General features: G+C 41.0%; 1 protein-coding gene across 6 annotated transcripts in view; it reads left to right on the top strand.

Annotated features, from left to right (window-relative positions):
• Positions 1–21,256, top strand: part of enox2 (ecto-NOX disulfide-thiol exchanger 2) — a 163,765-nt gene that overhangs the window by 117,123 nt on the left and 25,386 nt on the right. For 5 of the 6 annotated variants that reach the window (XR_012772741.1, XM_075481791.1, XM_075481789.1 and 2 more), the window contains 4 exons: positions 7,499–7,654; positions 15,192–15,398; positions 18,827–19,060; positions 20,349–20,561. Coding sequence is in view for 5 of the 6 variants with exons in the window: in XM_075481791.1 (XP_075337906.1) it covers positions 7,499–7,654; positions 15,192–15,398; positions 18,827–19,060; positions 20,349–20,561 (810 nt within the window). In the remaining variant the exon portion in view is untranslated. The remainder of the gene's footprint in view (positions 1–7,498; positions 7,655–15,191; positions 15,399–18,826; positions 19,061–20,348; positions 20,562–21,256) is intronic. The other variant, XM_075481793.1, reaches the window with a different exon arrangement.

Here is a 21,256-nt window from a genome sequence, read left to right as displayed (position 1 = left end):
TTCACCCCAAGAAAAGCTTTTAGCTGTTCACGCACATTTATTTGCAAGTTTACCAGAGTTGATTTAGATGCACATAGTTTTTGCATGAATGCACACACGTGCTCATACACTCTGGAGAATAGATAAGCAGCCTCCAGGGGCAGACAAGTGTTCACGGAGTAAACAAGCGTCCCTTTGTCTGCTACATCCCACTCGCCTCTCATCTCTTCCTCACGGCCGCCACAAACCCAGCAACACACACAGTGGAATATATGAAAACTGCGTGTCACACCTCATTACATACTCTTTCAAACACTGCTTCTTGTAGGATTTGATGACATGAATCACAGCGTGCTCATTCTCACATGCCAGCTTACCTGGATTAGCATCAGGATATACATTATATGACAGTTATTCCTTTGCTGTAAGCATTTTTCAAGTGTTGGACTGAAAGCTTTGTCCCGGTGTGCTGACTGCTCTGGATCTGCTCTGGTCTGATGCCAGAGGTTTTTGGCGGCCTGTAGGCGGACAGGCTCCCTTGTGGGGAGGTGACGATTTCCTTGCATTGAGTATACAGAATGTCGAGAAAAAAATATGGCGCAGCTGTGACTTTTCTTTGTGTTTACGTCCAGTTGCATCAGATATATTTACCCATTGTAGCGCCAGATATTGTTAATGACTAGATTTGTTGTGTAGATCCGAGTATGGAGGTGTCAGAGATGATGTATTCTGCATTGAAACATAAAGAAGCTGATTCGTATTTAGATTACATGAAATTGGGAGACTCTGTAACTTTTTTAGACAGATGGGAGTTTTTCTATTCATCCTCCAGGTTGCAGCACTCAAAAACTGTCGCTGTAAAAGAAATAAAGTTCGAGATGTTCATACGAAAATGCACAGAGGGTAACTCTTGGCAGATTTAGAGAGGCAGCCACTGGTAGGGTTCCAGGTGGCATGGCTAGCTCGCCTCATTAGAGAATATTATCCAGCATGCCTCATGGCAATTGCCTGTCTTCCCTTCAACCTCCCACCCGCCACGGACTGCTAGAAGGGACGTTTACGTTCTAAATCTGAGTAGAGAAAAGGGGGAGTTGAGGGGAGGATGACATTAATAGCTCAGGGCTTCACACAGAAAAATGTCTTTTTGGTCTATCTGCACAGCTTGATTGACAGTCTGCTTAAAGTGTAATTACTTTGAACAAACCTCCAGCATATAGACTGTTATGCATCAAAAGAACATGATCAAGAGGTGAAAGGAAGGCATGTGTGTGTAATCTTTGAGGACAACTTTTGCGCGCCTGTACGCTCGTACATATTGCCATACAAGGAAAATGCTTTGGCAAAGAGATGTTTCTGAATTTCAGTCTTCCTACATGACGGAAAATGAAAAAGTCAAACTCATAGACGAGCACGGTAAAAAGGATCAGACATATGCGTGGCCGTGTGTGGGCGGACCCAGCCCCAGGTTTCTTTTGTTGTTTTTCTTCAAGAGGAGCCTTTTGCTCTCTACCTCTCTGTGGAGTTTCTACTGAGGCGCACAGTCTTATCCTTCCTCTCCCTCAATGAGGCCACAGAATATTAGCTAACAGCACAGGTGGTATCTGTGGTGTCAATTATACAGGCCTGCATATACTGATTAATGAGCCAATTGTGTGATAGAACAACTGATTATGTAGTCAAAAGATTATATTACTGTTTATTTCCTGGTCTTCGGTCCTATTTGACCTGGTTCCTGTTGGTTTTAACACCAAGTTCATGAGCTGATCGTTTGGAGTTGACGTGATTTAATACGGTTCACATACTGGAGGGAATTTTGATGGAGAAGCTTAGTTTTCAAACTTCTATCAGTCAGACAAAATACATGTTCAGAACAAGAATAAGTCTTGAAAAAAATAAATCTGTTATAGGTTATGTCAAAAAGGTTTGAAGAATACTGGTTCTTTACCACTAAGACATTTCTTTGAAGTAATTGTGGATTTGCTCCAGTTATTGATGAGACAAATGGGATTTAAAGTACCTCTTCTCTTTATATGATATGTGAGCTAAGCTGCCCGACTGTTTAGTCTCTTTATATTTAATGGTAGTGTAGACCTTTGTTTAGTGGCAGGAGCTGCTTTTTGATATCAATCTCCCCTCACGTGTTCAGTTTTACTGTAAATGTAATTTGAGCATTGATTTTAAAACTGTATTGATCTCATGTAACACAGTTGTTTTGTGTTTCTGTTACTCTAATGGTTTACTCCACTGAGGGAAAGCAATACATTGACCCAGGTCAAATTAAACCCAGGACATTGCTGGTTAATGGAACGAGCATTACTGACCAGAGCTGTGTACGTATTTTAAACACTTTGAAAGAAAACTGTAAAAGAAAACTGGCAACAAATGTTAATTTATGTTTGAGCACTTTGAATTGTTTTGTACATGAAATGTGCTATACAAATAAATTTGATTTGATTTGATTTGATTTTGCCAAAACTTTGTATTTGAACTTGAAACTTGTCTGTTATTTCTACGCCACTTATCCACTCCAGCATGTTTAAAGGAAGGGTTCAAACTGAACTTTCCTTCAGGTGGCAACAGCTACGTGTTGACACCGTTGCTGCCATTAGTTTTCTTTTCTGTACCTAACACTGTTAGACATTTGTTGAGATTTGTTGTCCCTCCTGTGTAGAATAAGCAGCCTGCTAGATTTGCATGTGTGGGTTCATGAGTAGTTTGTAAGTTTGTAGCTTGCACTGAAATTTGGAAAATGTTATGTGGGGTAATATCTTGCTTTTGTTGACTTTCCATTTGTGTTTGGTAGATATTTGAACAATTTTACTATATAATTTGACATGAAAGAGAAACGACTGAAAGACAACCTCTGACTCTGTAGACAGTTGCAGTAATAGTGTAAGCAAGTAATGTAAGTATGCAAATACATCCCCTGGATCAGCTGGTTATGTTAGTCCTCTTTCACACATCCACCGTTTGCTATTCATCTTGCAGCAACTGAACATGTGGCTGTCATGTGTGAACTACCCTCTTGGTTCTCTTCTGTAACATCTTCAGACAGAAGTCTGACCTGGTCAGACCAATTGATGATTTCCGTAAGTAACGGATCTGTTCAAACTGTCCCTCATTTTCCCTTATTTTATCGCTTTAGTTAGCCAAGAGTTTTTTTGGGGGGGATTTTTTTCTCTCAACATTTGTGATAAATAAATGAGAGAAAAGCTTCTGCTCACTGTCTGACCACATATCAATATTTCAGTTGCTCCCATTCGTTGCTTTTTGTGAAACACGATGCTCTGTTTGAGCTTAATATTTATTTTTAAGGCAAAAGTCAAACTTAACGGACTTTTGTGGGAAACTTCTGACAACCCACTGTGTGGAGACGATGTCCTCAGGTGAAAGAAACAACACTTTCAGCTAATTAGTGCAATCAATAGTATAACACTGACTGTTCAATAAGCGTAAACATAGTGATATTTTCACGTGCTTCCATCCACCACCACTGTGTTTTACACAGCCACTGTGCACTCGGTATGCTCACATGAATTGTTGTGGCAGCAGGAAATGGCCTCAAAGCCATAACCTACACACTTGATGCTGTGTCAAATCCCACCCAAATTGCAAATTGTGCTCATTCTTTCACAGGCAGGTTTAAATGAAGGCTGAAGAACATCAACGGGGGTAGCGACCGATGTGTGAATGACCGAATGCCGTCACTTTAACGGAGTGATGTAGCCATTCATGTTACGTATGTGTGCAAAAAAGAGGCTTGATTTGTGGTCGTCACTGTGACGGGTCAGAATGCGCTGTTGTTTATTTCCCTGTGTTTGTGTGTGTCCATGTGTGTGCGTGGCTGTTTACATGTACGTTTGAGTTTTCGCACGAGGACTCGACACAGTGCAGCCTTACAAGAACATTAATAATAGAAATGTAACAATAAACAATGACCTGCATTGTCATAGTGTGAAGTTGGCATCAGTGGTGTTAGTGTGTTTAAGCGTGAGAACGGCTACTTTTACACAAATTTTTATTTATTTTTTTATTTATATTTATATATATAGACATGTGTTCTCATACTTAAAAAGTAGCTGTATCCTTCATTTTTGTTCTTTTTTGGCCCCAGGGAATGCACTTTACTTTCATAGTGTTTTTATGAAGTGTGTTTATACAATTACAAATAAATATATTTCCTGTCTTGGCTGCGTGAGATCGAGCTTATGGTGCACTCTGGACTCTTAGAAATTCAAATAGCAAAACCTAACGTAGCTAATGTAGCTATATATGCAGAAAACTACACGTTCATCTGGTGTCCACTTACAGCATACGTTATAATAAGACGCACTGCAAGAGGAAGGAAATAATGGATTGCCAGTGATGAAACATGTCCTCCAGCTATTTTGTTGAAAATGGAGATGAGAGCTGGAAATGCTTTGGAAGAAGTAAATAATCTCCTTTATTACACACGGCTCTGCTGCATACTCGCTTCAGGTCTCAGGTTTTTAATGGCCGAAGATAAATACATGTCGAACACACACGCTCTCGCACACACCCAGGCTCGCTCCAGTGAGAAAACGAGCAGCACTGCGGTGAAATTGCACCCTGATGTAACCATATCATTTTCTCAATGTGTGCGGAAATCTAGTTTGCTTTGCATCAACGTAAGAGCTCATGAGCAAACATCCTTTTTATACCAATCAAGCAGTAGAGCTTTGGTTTGTCAGACGACGGGGTGTTTCCTGAAGTCGGATTTCTTCCGCTAAACATTTTACATTCAGGTTATCTGCCACAGTCCTGGAGTCATTGTTTTTTATCTTCTCTCCTGCTCTCCATCTTTCTTTTAACATGCTGAAGAACTCATCACTCGCCTGGCAACACGGGTGCTTATCACCTGTTTCCTCCACTTTGACTCCTGGTTAGACTGATTGTGACATCACCAGCAGATGTATAGCTTTGATCATTTTTCCTTTAATACAGCTTGCTATGCTCAGTTTTTCTTTTATCTGTCTGGCTTTCATTTTTTTTCTTCAGCCAGTTTTATCAGTCAGACACATTTATTGTTTTTATCCTGTGACCCAGAAGTCTCTTTCATTATGTCGTTGTGTTACCAAAATAAAAAAGAAAGAAATCCTAAGAAAGTTAGTTTTTTTGTGTGTGTGTTCTGTATTTCTGTATTTTGATGTTGTTTGTATCTAGCGCTCTTTGGTGTCGAGTGAAAAACATCAAAGGAGAGGAAAAAAAATGAGATGATGAAATGCTTTTTATTGACATGTCCTTGCTGGGCTGTTAAAATATGCCCACGCTGAATAGCTTTTGACTTTTTCAGGGCATTCGGAGTGTTTAAAAGCTCGGTTCATTGGCCAGGAAAGAAATGCTGTTAAAAATCTGTTAACCCTGAGGAGTCTGCGGCCGCCATACGGGTTATTGATTTTTCAACAATTGAATCGCGCACAAAAATGATTTTTTTTTTTTACCTCAATTTACATCGTTTTTTTGTGTCTGTCGTGTATGCGGTGGGTTTGGAGATTTACCCAGCTTATATTGGTCCACAAAGCCAGCATTTATATTACACTGACTCCTAAGGGTTCAAAACTGTACCAATGGTTAGACATTCAAATGCGAGGAATACCGATAATATAAACCGTACAACCGTCACAAAAAAGGTTTCAGAACCTACATGGGTTTTGTTGTCAGTCTTGACGATATTTCATGATGTAGTTCCACCTTCAGTCTGTCACTGCAAAGGATCTTTTTCACAATATCAGTACTGTGAGTTTAAAGGGAATACTAACTGTCATGGAGGCCATGGAGCAGTCTTCACCCTTATAGGGATTTCATCAGTTGTTTTGTGTGATTATTTGACTTTGGGTTTTTAGTTCAACCCTCAAAAGCAGCTCGAATATCTGCCGAGAATCTTTTGTTTATTCTTTTTCTTTTTCCGGTGGCTTTGATGAGCGCGAGGTAATGTTCATCTTCAAAGGGGCTGTCTTATTTTCAGTGTAATGAACACTGACACTGATTTGGTTTTAGGTGTCTCAGGCATGTTTTCCTGCGGACCTTGTTCACATCAGTAGGTAGTTTAGGGTCGTTGATGGTGACTTTGTCTCCTTCTTCAACTCGTTGCCGGCAAATTGAGACTTAATGGAGTTCGTACGCTGACTATGGAAGTGTGCCTCCTGCAGCACCTCTTCAGTGGCAGGAAGTGTCCTTGTACAAGTAAAGTAATGTCAACTTTTAGTGCCAAAAGCCTTTGCTCTGTGCTGTGTAAGAAAAAAGGAAAACTTCAAATGGTAAATGTTCCACTCTTATATAGGGACTATTGATCTTACTTAGGTGCTACAAAATGCCTCGCAACGTGTTTTTCATTCGCACAAACACTCTCACAGTGATTCATATTATATACACTGTAAGAAAAATAGGTTTTCATCTGTAGCTGGAGCTTAGTTTTCTGGTTTGCTGATGGCCGTGCACTTTGGTGGATTCAGTCGAGTTGAAAATTACACTTTGTCCTCTTGGATAGACCTAATTAATTTGCTTGTTTACCAGTTAATGCAGTTCATTTAAGGTGCTGCTTTTATTTCAGTGGATTTGCTGCAGCCTTCCACCGTGTTGACAGAAATGGCCACTGTTGCACATTTTCAAACAGGCTTAAGGAACAGTTTCAAAGACTCGGGCTTGGACATGTCTGACTGATCGTGTTGTTTTTCATTTATGCCCACCATGTTTTGATTCTGTGCCGCAGAGTCAGGAAATACGACCTGCTGTAATATGCGTCAGAATGGTTTTGTCTTATGTTTAGTCAGTTGTGGTGTGCATATAATCTCTGGTGAAGGATTTGTTTCAGTGAGCAGCGCTCTGGCATGCTCATACACAGGTGCACGAGCATTAAACATCCTACGGCATAATTGTTAACTCTAAATCCTCTGCAGGTGACTTTGAGACTCTTACTTAAAATTGGTGTTATTTCCATTTCAAAAAGTCCTAAAATCAATCAATCAATCTTTATTTATATAGCGCATTTCATACCACAGGCAACTCAATGTGCTTTGCACATGTGGTGGCTATTGATGCCTGTGTGTGTGTGTGTGTGTGTGTGTGTGTGTGTGTGTGTGTGTGTGTGTGTGTGTGTGTGTGCGTTTTGTCAATAAATCCTCTTAGAGATGTAGGTTTAAGGCCCAACTACATTATCTTTAAGTTCATCATTCAAACAAGAGCGGTGACAGAGAAAGAGTGACTCGGTAAAACTTCTTGAAATATGCATGTTGCTGAGGATATGATTTATTCATGAATGCCTGTGTATTCCATGATGTGTGGGCTGCGAGTGTGTCACTGATGTTGACAGAAGAATCACAGAGAGGACAAGCACGCATTTCGAAATGCAACTTAAAAGATTTGGTTTGGCCTCAAGTTGCATCCAACCGAAATTTTCATGCATTTTAAAGCAACACTGTGTATTGTTTTTCAGTAAATGTCCCTTCTGTCCTTGGAAGGAATTAGTCTAATTTCTTTCATATTTCTCTCATGCCTCCAGATTTCGACCCCAACCTTGGCATGATGGCTGGAATTACCCCCATGAACCCCATGATGCCCGGCCTCGGTATGGTGCCTCCGCCCATCTCCCAGGATCTACCAGTAATTAAAGAGATCATCCACTGCAAAAGCTGCACCCTGTTCCCCCCGAACCCCAGTAAGTCATGATGTCATACCATTCCTTCACCTGCTCCTCCCACCAGCCCAGTGTTTGCTTTTACAAGTGCTTCATGTATAAAAAGGATCAAACTATACAACTCATCAATCTCTAATATCCAATGAGGTTTTAGGGGGCAACAACTTCTAGTGCATCATACATTGTGACGTATGGTGCTGACAATGACAAACTCTTTAAACCATGTCCAGCTTTAAGCTTCTTTATCGTTTTGGGTATTTTTAATAAAGGTGGTATTTCTTAGTGTTTCATAAATATCATCATTAGAAATGCATTTCAAGTGATTATATTATTCATGACTTGGGCTGTGAACTAAAAGTAGTGAAAAATCTCCCATCCTAGAAGCCTCGATGATACATTAAGATGATATTTTTCTTTAATCAAATAGTTGAGAACCTTCAAATAACGCTGCCATGAAAAGAACAATGACAATAAGAAAAGTAAATGTTGATATTTGAGAAGCTGTTGACTCTTGAGCTTGAAAAAAAAATGATTATCTCTGCTCATCCTTCACCGGATGCTAGAATAAACATGAAATGACACTGTGAGTTATTGCAGACATCAGCATGTAGATTTGTTTGAGTGATTCAGCTCTGAATAGATTTGGGATTGTGTGTTTCTCTCGAATTTCATGTTGCAGACTTTTATCAAAATGTTTGTTTAGACTTTTCCCATACTGGAAATTTCTGGCCAAGTCACTGTGTGCAAACTGCCTAGACTCGTGCTGTGCAGGCTGTTGTCTTATATTTATCTCCCCGCCGTCCTTATTATTCAGAGCGAGGGGACGAGATGTGGGGGGTCCTTTGATTGATCCCGCTCTTGCGTTTCAGATTTCCATCAACAAAAAAAAGTTGTTGTTGTTTTGCCAAACAACATTTTACCTTCAAGGTGAAATAAAAACAGAAGCTCCTCACCACAGTTGCATTTGGGAGTTAACATTTCTTTTACAAAATAAGACATGCATTCATGCTTTCTGTCAGGCAAATATTGTTTTTGTTTTCTTTTAACGTCACCCGTACAGCTTTATTTTTTAAAAGATGTTCCTCTGCAGCTGCTTTGCACATCCTAAACTGTCGCCATACGGTGAAGGAAAAAGAGTTTTAAGTTTGCTTGAAAGCTATTTTTAGTGAGTTCTCAGTAGCAAAGAGAGAAATGAAGAGTTCATTCTTAGAAAAGAATTTTCCAGGATTTCTCCACAACTTTGAAGCCTGCCACCATCACTCTCTCGCACATATGTGCCCATGTATGCTTACGTGTTTGGAAAAGTTAATTGTAGATGTTTTTCCTTATATTCTAACTTTGAATACTCCTGCTCTTCACTTGCTGTTTCGATCCGTATCTCCTTGAGATTGCTTTTTCTTTTTCTTTCACCTACTTCCCGACGAGACTTTTAATCCCAAAACCAGCTATTTTGAATTAACAGACAAAACTGTCTCGAGCTAACTCTTCTGATTAAAGCCAAGAAGGTCAATAGACATCCTACCGGTATGGGTAATTCCCTAAAGGAAAATACAATCTAATATCATCGTGGCTGGATGATTGTGTGTTTTTAATGACCTGGAGTTGTGTTATTGGGATCTGTAGCTCCTTTTAGAATCTCAAGACAAATTAGCTCTGGGTAAGGAGCCAAACCTAGCTCAGAAATGGCTTCTCGCCAATATTGTTTATGATTTACATCACATGTTCAGTAAATTATGAGAGGGACTACCTAATTCCATCTCTGGTTTGCGGCAGCGGTGAAGGTCTGTTAACTTTGTTGGCTCATGAACCATCACAGCTGCCGTTAACAGTGACATTCTCTGTCACAAGTGAAGCTAAGATTACGGAGAAGCTGCTGTTCAGCTCTGTGCTGTCCACACACCCACCCCCCTTATTTTGTTAATTAATGTAACGACAAACAATGTGGGTTTGAATGTAGAATTTGAATCATAAGAGTGAACTACGCACTGCTTCCAAGGGGCCAGGATAAAGCATCGAAACAGTAGAAACCCGTGGAATTAGACGCATGTTGCATAAGTTGCACACAGATCACAGGAAAACTTCATGAGGAATCAAGGTGATGTCACCACATGACAAGTATTTTCTGTTGTTATTTAATTTTAAGCAGATCCAGCTCAATCTGGTGATCTCTGCAACCAATCCAAAACGTGGCTTTAAAGAGAGGATGAAGAGATGGTTTGAATACGGCATTGGATATTTTTCAAATGATATTTTCTTGAAACAATAAGAAATGAAATCTGCACTCTCCTACGTTACAATAGACGGATTCCTGAGGATATCATGTTTTTATGTCTAACTAAGCTGTGTGTTCTCCCAGTGGGATGGGTGAGCGAGATTACGATGTTGATGATAGTAGCAAACCATTATTTAATTCTACATGCTGTCAAAACAGCATTTGAATACAAAATAGAGACATTAAGGACAGACTGTGAGGAAGCAGAGAAAGTATTTGCATAAGAAAATGTGCAATACAACATGGAAAAACAACGGGAACAAACTTTCGGAAGCTCACTGTTAATGCATGGACTGTGTGCCGGTGGTGTCTGGGAAAAAAAACAAAAAGTATGCGCCACCGCTTTACAGTTCAAGAACGGTGAGATCACCTGTACAACTGTAGCTCCATTTGTTCAGAGCTGAGCCAGTGCCGCCATTTTACTGTTGCAGAGCGTTCCTCACGCGCTGAATGACACTCCAAACAAAGTGGAACAAGCACCTATGTTGGCTATAATAAGGCTTTTAGCAAACAACACAGGGAAAGTGCTGTCGTCTGGGCGACCAGATTGCATATGGTGTCCATCACAAGAAGTCATTACCCTCTGGCTGCACGCGCTCATGCTGTCACGGCGTGCAGCATCTTCTCTCGCTGACCTTTGGAGCTGAGAAACAACAGCCCCCTCGGCCCTCCGCCTGCCTCTCTGCTCCTTCTCCTATCTTGTCTGTGCGGATGACCTCAACACACCATATGTGTGCATCCTCAGCACGCTCTTTTTTTCATGGCATCCTCCCTTTTCTGCGAATCCTGCACAATCAGTTTTGAGCACACATTCACCTTCTCCACACCACTTCCGCCTTCTCAGATGAAGTGGTGTAGCGCCCCCCCCCCCCCCCATCAAACATCAAACAACGTTGTGCCGGTCTCTCTCACTCAAACTTCTGAGGGTAGTCTGAGAAAGAGCTTTTATTGTCTTTGAAAGATGAAAGCATTTACCAGCAGTTTGTCATAATGTTCATAAGCGCACTCCATTTTGATAAGGATGGATGTCTAAAAACTCGTGTGATCAAAGTTTCTACCATAAAGACACTCTCCTTCACAACCGAAGTGGGGTCTGGGGATTAAATCCACCCATTTAATGTGGTACAAAAGGTTTACTGCAATAATGCCACTCAGTAGCCTCATAATAGAGACCGTGGTTCAAGTCGTTGGTGTCCAGAGTCAGCTGTGAGTTGAGTGACTTTAAAAATGAGTTTTATTCTATTTTTCAGAAGCCAACTGGTGAAGTGAATGTGTGTGAGATTGTTGTGTTGTTCAAACAAACAAACTAAACAGGTTTACCTGAGTGTGTGTAAATGTCTTGGGAATACCTACAATACCTGGGAACTTTAATGGTTGACGCTACCCCACTGTGCCCCCCCCCCCCTGTACCAAAGAAAAAGATGTTTATCCAGTAAAGGTGATGGATGGTGATCACCTTTGTTTGTGTTCCAGAGACCACACACTCAGCAGGGCTGTTGGACAGCGCTGTGTTGGCTTTACAGTGACCACTTCACCTAAACTCTGTCCTTGAGTCATATCGGATATACTTTAACACAAACAGTACAGTAACTATATAATAAATCAATACACAAGAACAGACTCTGCTACGAGGTCATTTTTAAAGAAAGTTATTTTTTTTGTTTTTGTTGTTGTTGGGGGTTTTTTTGGTCTAAAAGGCAAGATTAAGTGAAATTGTTTGTTTGTTTGTTTTGTAAAATCTTTTCCTAATATGCACCAATCCGCCACAACATTATGACCACCTGTCAAATACGTTGAAAGTCTTTGTACTACAGCCCTGACCCATCAAGGCATTGACTCCACTTGACCTTTGAATGTACTGTATGTTGTGGCATGAAGCCGTCAGCAGCTGGTCCTTTAAGTTTTGTGTGACTGGGTGCACGGTACTGCTAAAAGAGGCACTGCCATCAGGAACAAACCTTTGAATAAAGGGATGCATCTGGTCGGGTGACGCATGTCAAATGAACTTCCACGTTAATAGCAGGACCCAGCGTTTCCCAGCAAAAGCGTCCCATTTCCCCTCCTGGCTTCACCTGGCGAACTTGGACCCAGCTGTGTCCATCAGAGACAACATGATTCATCAGACCAGGCCACCTTCTTCCTTTGCTTTGTGGTCCAGTTCTGATACTCACATGCCCCTTGTAGGCGCTTTTGGCAGTGAACACAGGTCTCCATGGGAACTACTCTGTGGCTACGCAGCCCCTACATACTGTATGCGTTACAGGAGCTCTTCTATTGAATCAGACAGCACCAGGCAGCCTTATCTCTGTGATCCTCTAAGGTTTCACTGGTTTTCCTTTCTTGGACCACTTTTGGTAGGTCCTGACTACTGCAGACCAGAAAGATCTTTAAAGAGCTGCAGTTATGGAGATGCTATGACCCAGCCGCCTAGCCATCTTTTTTTCCCCTTATCAAAGTTGATCATATCCTTGGACTTGTCTTTTTTCCTGTCTCTAGCACACAAACTTTCCGAACAGTGTGTTCACTTTCTGCCTGATAGACCCCACCCACTGCCAGGTGCTATATGACGAGATGATCAGTGATTTTCACTTCATTCGTCAGTGCTCACAATGTTACAGTTGATTGGTTTATGCAAATAGGTTTTTTACTCATCTCCTGTTTTGCTTTCATTTTCTTTTTACTGCTTTTGTAACAGCTTTTAAGTGTTAGAATTTGGTTTAAAAAAGTCTTTCAGGCATCAGTGGATGCTATAAAAGGTGCTCCCTCTTCCTGCCTTTCTTAGCCTCAGGTTTTACCTGCTTATCATATTTGCATGCAAATGCAATCACTTGGACCATTCACAAATGTTTTCTTACTGTGTGTGATCTAATGTATTTATTATAATCTGGAAATCATGAATAGTTCATCTGAATCGTGTTTGTGGTGCATTTGCATAAATTGGTCCGTTGCCATAAACGGAGGGATTCAGCACAGCAGGTAGCTGAGGGAATTGCAAAATGCAATCCAAGCCGAGTTTTAATAGCTTCCAACCAATTACCAGACTGAAATAATCAAAACTTTTCATTGCAATAAACAATTTTTATTTAATTTACAGCGTGGCACATTTGGAAGATGGTGCAGGGCATCTGTTCTCCCCTCTGTGTCCACTCTGCTCTATCAGCCATTTGCGGACTGAAAAGGGTCAGTTCACTTGGACCTCTTTCTTCTGTCTGCCAGCAAAGCTTTTTCCTGCCATGGCAAGCATTTTCTGAACTGCCTTTACTTTTTCTGTCCGTCTCGACTCAAAACTGTTTTAATCTGCCGACTCTGGTGGTCAAGGCATGACACCTTAGTCGACATTTTGCTTTAAAGTCCCGTTTCACGAAAAGAGGGGCATGGGTGTGTTTTGATAGCCCGGGTTTGTGTGCATATGAAAGACACAAAAGAAGGTTGAAAGAAAGGGAAAGTGCTGGATCGGACTTAGAGACAGATTTTGCTGCCACTGAGAGCTGCTAGCATGCAGATGCAGTTCTTGCTGTACGGATTACGAGCTCGTAAATCTTTGGAAAAAACAAACTTTTCATTGTTATATTATGGAGTTCTTTCCTGTCAATTACATGCTTACATATTGCACTGTTATGTTGTTTACATTATAAATACACAGTGGAATGATTACATTTTGAATGTGACGTGCGATATTTTTGTAAGGGATTTAGAAGAGATTTAGTCTGCATCTCTGCAGTCGGTTCACCTCAGAACTCCTTGGTTCTTAAATCCTTTTGATCACACTTGAATAAGACATCTAAAGATATTGAAATGGCTCCGCTCGGCCCTGGTGGCCCTCACGCTATACGTGCGAGGTATGAAGCCAAGCTCAACCCTGTTCTCTTCCGTATCGAGCATAAATATTTACTGGGATGAGAGCAGCTGTAACTTAGCATGCTAAGCCTCTGTAGCACACATCCAGAAATGCAGCGTCCTCAGTGTTCCACTGATTTTTCGGTTCAATCCTCATAGACCCCACTAATCACATTCATCATGGATGAGAAGCCCGATCTATTGGAGATTAGATCAGTCAACACTCATCTGTGTTGAATAAGTGATTTTAGCAGTGAAGGGGACCTTCCACATGAAAGGATTTGCAATCACTTTCTGGCCAAAAGGATTTCATTTTCATGCCTGGAATGACTTGATTTCAACATTTATCTAACGCAAACGGATCTAAGCATTTTGCTCCAAGTTATCATTATTCATGCATTAAGCTTTTACATTTTTAGGTCATAAGAGCTGTGTTTTGAATATGGCTTAATTAAATTTTGCAGCATCACCCTCGACAATTTGGCCTGTTTATGAAAGTCTTTGGTTCCCCGATAAACGGATTTCTTCCTCTGCATTAAATGGCCCTCATTATTCTCACTTGCGGTGTAGCGGCCTTTTGGGGGTTTACTTGTCATGTGTCGCTTGTGGTCCCAATGTGCCTGATTTTGTCTTTCTCTGTCATTACTAGGATGGAGATGCCGATTTTCTTTATTTAGAAAGAAAAAATGTAACTTTTCAAGCATTTGTGTTATAAGTGTCCTGCCGGTGGGCAGACTAGACAGCATTAAAAACCCATTCAATTTTGAACTGTGCAGTTGTTTCTTTTCCCTCTCTTTGCAGAGAAAAGCTATTTTTGCTCAGTAGATTTTCTTGCGTTCCCTATACCTACAAGCACATATATTTCTTTTGAAGAAAAAAGAGAAGAAATGTAGCCTGCAACAAATATCAACCAAAATAAGTAACAAAAAACGTTCCTTCCATTATTGTCTTCAGCTTCTCAAAGTCAATAATTCCCACTCAAAATTGAATTTCACTTGTCATTTCTGGAGTTCTGTGCATTTCAACGTTTTTATCTTGACAAATATAAAAGTGTTCAAGAATGTCATCGTTCAGCTTGTTCAGTCCCACCTTGGATTTTATAATTTGACTTAGTTATGGTGCACAGTTTTGCAGTGATTAGCGCAGTGACCTCACAGAAGTTTCAGTTCATCTCTTCTCTTTGGTGCTCTGGTCTCATCCTACAGTCTGAAAACATGCATTTTAGGTTCATTGGTGTTTATAAATTGACTGTAACTGTGGGCCTCTATCTGTGTTGCCTGTAATGAAATGGCCACCTGCAGAGGCGTCCCACCCAGCGGCGGTTGTGTGGGGCTCCATCTCCCCCCCAGCGTCATCAACAGAATAAAGTAGGCATAACTAATGGATGGGTGATGGTTCAAACGTAGAGTAATTGTATCTCCTCTATTTCGTTCCTCCACCCTTGAACAGACCTTCCCCCTCCAGCCACAAGAGACCGCCCTCCGGGGTGTAAGACGGTGTTTGTTGGTGGTCTGCCGGAGAACGCCACCGAGCAGCTCATCGTGGAGGTCTTCGGACAGTGCGGTGATATCACAGCTATACGCAAAAGCAAGAAAAACTTCTGCCATATCAGATTTGCGGAGGAGTTCACTGTGGACAAGGCTCTTTTCTTGTCTGGTAAGCTCACAACTCTTTCTCCACCATCCTATTCATGTGGTGCTTATTTGTAGAATATTTCAGTCATTTTATCGCTCAGAATGCTACTTGGATAGTTGCGAAGTGAGCCCCGTCCTGACTTTTTAAATCAAAAATATTATTTTAATTATTTTACTTGGAGCACTTCAAGGCTTCGAAGGTCATGAAATTATCCCAGCTGATGAAAAACTGCTCATAATAAGTCAGAATATATTTAGATCATGGATAGAAAAGAAAAACGTCTGGAAACCTGATAAGAACACGAGTTCTATGCTCCTCCAACGGAGTGAAAGGTAAAGATTATGCTGCATGGACATTTATTTTTCAATCCGCTGTATCGTGTAAATTTTGAATGAGTACAGCAGTAGTAGTTCCATGTTTCCTCACCATGATTTTAAATTCACTGGAGTCTGTGTAGCAAAGGTTGGCGCTGTTTGACGTAGGTTTGGCATTATTTAAAACCATGCCAAACGCATGCAATAAAGGTGATTTGTCAAAATAAAAATGATTAAAACTGATGGCCACTCCCCAAAGGCAAATCCTAGATTATTTGGGATTTTTCTATGTTACGGAGATCATTATAAGAGGGTGGAAATAGGAATTCAAATCAGGGAAACCTGGAGATTCTTCCTATTCTAAGCTCCTCAAAAAATATATGTAATTCAGGACACCAATACAGTCGTAGCAGTTGCAGGGCAGCAGAAGGCATGAATGAACATTAAGTTGGAAAAACACCTCTGCTAAAAATGTGGCTGTAGCTCATGTGTTCTTATCTAATCTTTATTTTTTACAGCAGCCTGTAGACTGCACACATTGTCAATCTCTCTGTGCAAACTGATGCCGACACAATCCTGCTTTGAACAACCAACATAGATAAGCAGCCATATCAGAAGTATTTCCAGCATTATTGTGTTAATACATGTGCAAATGTTTGCATGTGTCAGAGAGAGTAAGTTTGAATGAGAGATTCCCTGATTTGGACCTCCTCTATTCTTACGTAGAGATGTGTGAGCGGAGATCCATATCTTAGAGCGATGACAGAGCTGTGTGGTTTGTCCATAAATAATACCCCACCCAAACCCACATACATACACACACACACACACACACACGCACACACACACACACACACACACACACACAGCCTGCGTAAACAACAGTACCCAGCAATGGTACACACTCAAACAACTCCAGCACACCAACATCTCCACATATGAAATATTGAAGTCTTGGTAGAATGAGAGCCTGAAGCGAAGAAAGATGACTAAAGTAGAAATCCCAGAACTTTCCCTCATCTCTTTCCCTGTTTGTGTTTGGATCCTCCACTGCGCACCCCCCTCACTGGACAACCTCTTAGAGCATTTTAACCAATTAAATCTCAAAACGAACAAGATTTCACTTCAGTCCACAACTGGCCATTAGTGAAAATTGAGTAAGAAGGTTGGAGTGGGGATAAGATGGAATTAGAGAGGAGAAGAGGGGTTAATGAGGGATATTGTGCTCTCTCAGTGCCACCAGTGAAAACAATTGGCCTCTCTAAGCCTCTCCTGTGTATTGACATAAGATTGCAGCTCTTCTGTGCAGCATGATGACCTACAGCCGCATAACTTTATGATATATCTTTTCAAACAAACTTTTGAAAAAACGCAATGACTAAAGAGTGGCTTGATAAGTATGCTCTACTGTTTTGTACCGTGATTTGCACCATTTTCTGTAAAATGTAAATGAAAATCTCCACAATATAAAGAGACTGCAGCTCAATAGGGCATCCCGTTGGTCTAACATGCATTTTTCTTTTCTCCTATATGTTGCAATCTAGGTTAATTAAATTCATGCCTCCTGTTTTGACCTGCTCTAAAATGTTTTTTGGTGCCTCTGATGCAGAAGAAAAGACTTAAGACAAAAGCAGCGTGGCATGTGTGTTGTATGTTGCTAAACCCCTGCATTGTGATTGAGAAAGTGTTTTCACACTGCCACAGTGACTGACATGGCTTTGATAATGGCCATGATACACCGTTTTGTACAATCCATGTCTAAAACCATTTGAAAGGAAACGTTGCCCAGGTGTAATTTGAGTCCAGTCACATGTAAACATCAGAAATGAAAAGAAGATCCTCTCAGGTATATTTTCATGTATGCAATGTATTGCTAACACGCTGAAACTACAGGGAAAAGTGTATTGTTGCTGATATGAAGCCGGTTTGCTCTGTCTGAAGAAAATGATGAAATTCCACACACACGATGCACAGAGATGGTGGCAGTTGGTGTGAAACCATGCTGAGACATATTCGTACAATAATTGATAAGTAAGCCCAACATAATAAGAAACTGGCGTGAACACAACGTGTGAAGTTGACAGCTGTCAAAATTGGAAGCATTCAGGCCTTGCATTGCTGCAGTGAACTGAGATAGAAACCCACGCAAGCGTGACTTAAAAATTTGACCAGAGATGTGTGTCCTTTTTTTTACTAATTTTCCACAGCTGTTGGTTATCTAATTGCCACACTAAGAGTCTATAGCTTTGCTACAGTAGCAGACAGTTTGAGATGTTTTTGGATCAATTTCATCGACATACATGCTTAAAAAAAGCTCTCTTCAGTCTGCAGTCATGATATGTTTTTGCCAAAAGACGTGTTTGTTAAGCAGTGCTGTCCCTGCTTTTCATAATGACCCAAACAGGTTGTGCAGCGCTGCATTAGTGTGTGCTTTTAAATAGCAAGCCGACATTGCTGAATAAGCCGACGTTGTTAGTTAGAATGGTGTGTTCTGTCATTCCATCTGTCCCTAACACACACATCCATTAATACCACTAACAAACACTGCTGCCAACTCGGAGACACATCAACTTCAACCCCCGTGTCATTCTACATCAGTCCTAAATTGCAATCACTGTGTGAAAAGGGCTAAAAGCTGCTTTCATGATGTTATTAAGCAAGCATTTATATCGTGACCAAGGGAGTTCAACTTAAGAGACGTATTCAAATACAGAAAACATCTTCATCGACCTGACGACGCGTGTATGAATGCAGTTCATTATAATGCATCCACTGTGAATACCTGCAGCACAACCTTGCTGCAGAAACTACAAATAAAACATGTGCAAATTGCATGAACGAGGCTGAAATCTGGGAAGAAAGAAAATCAACATATCAACAGTTTTTGGTTGATTTTAATGTCTTACCTCTTAACTTAACTCTGCTCTGTCAGTTGAGACAAAATAAATCATTTCCAATGCACTTTTAAGCTTGTGAAGAATGCACCACACCGAAATTGACACGGATAGACAATGACATCAGTGTCTGATTACTTCACTTGACCTCTGCTAATGTATTTTTATCTATTCCATATCCCACCACCTTCCACAGCTCTTTTTTTCTCATTTTTAAAGTAGACACTTTATTTCTCCCCAGGCTATCGAATCCGTTTGGGCTCCAGCACAGACAAAAAAGACACTGGTCGACTTCACGTTGATTTTGCCCAGGCCAGAGATGACCTGTATGAGTGGGAGTGTCACCAGCGAATGCTGGCCAGAGAGGAGCGTCACAGGCGCAAGATAGAGGAAGATCTCCTCCGGCCGCCATCCCCTCCACCAATTGTCCACTTCTCTGAGCATGAGTGCAGCCAGCTGGGAGACAAGATCAAAGGTAGACATGGATACTGGTCACCTGCGACGCATACACGGCGAGTTGTGATAGCACAAACATAAGAAAGAGAGCTGTAAGAACGGTTCATCGCACACACCTTCATCACATTGTTACTAGGAGAGGACACATAAAATCTCGTCTCTTGCCGTTATCTTTATTCATGCCAACGATGAAAAAAGAGAAGTGTGACTTGATATTGAGATTTTGTTGGGGGAGGGGTCACAGAAACCGCTCTTAACTGCAGCTTGTACCTCTGACATAGTTATTGTGAAGCTCTAACAAACTCTGGGAATCTCCTCTCAAAAGATACGACACCAGGCTGTTAAACACCGTGTATCAGTTCTTCCGACCCTCAGCACATGCTCCATTCTTATCTTGTCCATCCACATCTCTGCTAGTTCTTTTCCATTTTCTCACCTCTCCTGCTCTCTCCTCTGAGCTTTCTGGCTGAATAAACTTGTTTCACTAATGAGCAGAGGCACTTTCAGGTCTCAGTCACAGTTGCCTGATAACAACATGGCTGTGACTTTCTGCCTCTCTACCATCTGCATGCGTCTTTTTCAGCACTCCCCTCCCTGGCCTTGGTAAAAAGAACTGAAACTGTGTTGTTTGTTTTTTTTGCCAAAATATGTTTTTTTCTGATAACTCTGGGCTACTGCGCAGCAGATTGTAGTTCACTTTTCCCTGAATGTTTACCCAGAGGGGAAAACAGGTCTGGATATGTTTACTGCAGGTTGTATTACTGCACTTCAAACTCAGTTCCACTCTGTGTTGAAAGACCTCTTGTAAATGGGTTTTCAGGTTTGACAGTTGTCATATTTAAAATCTTTTTTTTCCCTTTTCATTTACATTTACATTTATACCAACGAGCTGTCCTTGGGTAATTTTTCGTCCTTTCAGTGTCACCTTGCTCACTCTAACCTTCTTCTTTTTTTTTTTTTTCTTCTTTTATTGTCTACACTTCAAGACACGATGAGATAAAACGGTACATTGAGACTATATATATTTAGCTATCCTAAGTGCTGGTGTAAAAGGCAGCTGGCCTTATGTTGTTTATTGTACTTAGCTGTATGTCATATGAAATAACTGTCATCCACCACAAAAAAAGAGCCCACAGCGTAGCTTCATGTGTTATGCATGAAAGGAAATCTTTTTCTCATGTTTTTTCTGTTCTTGTTGCATAAACTTGCACTCATCAGACTGAACAGGAACCATGCCATTTTGTATTTTTGCTTACCTGTATAGAGCCTGACTCTTTCTTTCATTGTTTTTCCCACTTCTGGACCAGACGACGGCAAATTTGCAGAAGCAGTGCGTGTGCTCTTGACCTGGCTGGAACGAGGCGAAGTTAACCGCAGGAACGCCAACAACTTCTACTCCATGATCCAGTCCTCCAACAGCCACATCCGCCGGCTGATGACCGAGAAGAGCCAGCACGAGAAGGAGATGGAGGAGGCCAAAGAGAAGTTCAAGACTGCCCTGGCTGGCATAGTGGGTCAATGTGAGTCTCAGCTGTCACACACTATAGGACTTGGCTGTTTGACGCAATATACAGTGCGTTCTCTGTAAGTAAAGTGTTGTTTTAGGACAAAGCAGCAGCAGTTTTCCCTGTTGTGCACGACATGTGCAGGTCAGGAGAAGGGTGAGAAAAGATGAGTCAAGTCTTTTCTCTGCTCTAATTTTGGGTCAGTGTTTCATTGTAGTTTATGGCTAAACAAAGACAAAATCCAAATTGGCTTCATGTGCCTGGAGTATTGACATCCGGTAAAAGAGTAAGTATGGTATGGGTCTCAGTCTAATGTGGGGAGAGCGCGCACACTTTTGCAAATATGCTCTTATTGTACCTTCACGTTGTGGATATATAGTTCATTGAGTTAAGTTGAGTCACACAAGCCACCATGTCTCGATGTAAATTGTCGATGGAAGGATCGCTTAATGGTAAGTTGAATTTCTTTCCTAGTTGTTGGAATGTTCCTCTTGACCATCAAAGGCCTTAATTCTGCTTTTAAGTTATAAAATATGTTAAAAATCGGATGCATAGGTTGGCATTCGTGACGGCTGAATTCAGGAAGATGACTGTAGTGTGATATTGTTAAAGTTTCATCAGATAAAAGCTGTAAGTGGCCATGCAGTGGAGGCCAAACATGTATAGTAAATGAATGCTAAGTTAATTTAAGCTTCTGAAGAGCCATAGGC

Source organism: Odontesthes bonariensis, chromosome 13 (assembly GCF_027942865.1).
Source record: "Odontesthes bonariensis isolate fOdoBon6 chromosome 13, fOdoBon6.hap1, whole genome shotgun sequence".
NCBI classification, from domain to species: domain Eukaryota; kingdom Metazoa; phylum Chordata; class Actinopteri; order Atheriniformes; family Atherinopsidae; genus Odontesthes; species Odontesthes bonariensis.
This window is presented reverse-complemented; position numbering and strand designations above follow the sequence as displayed.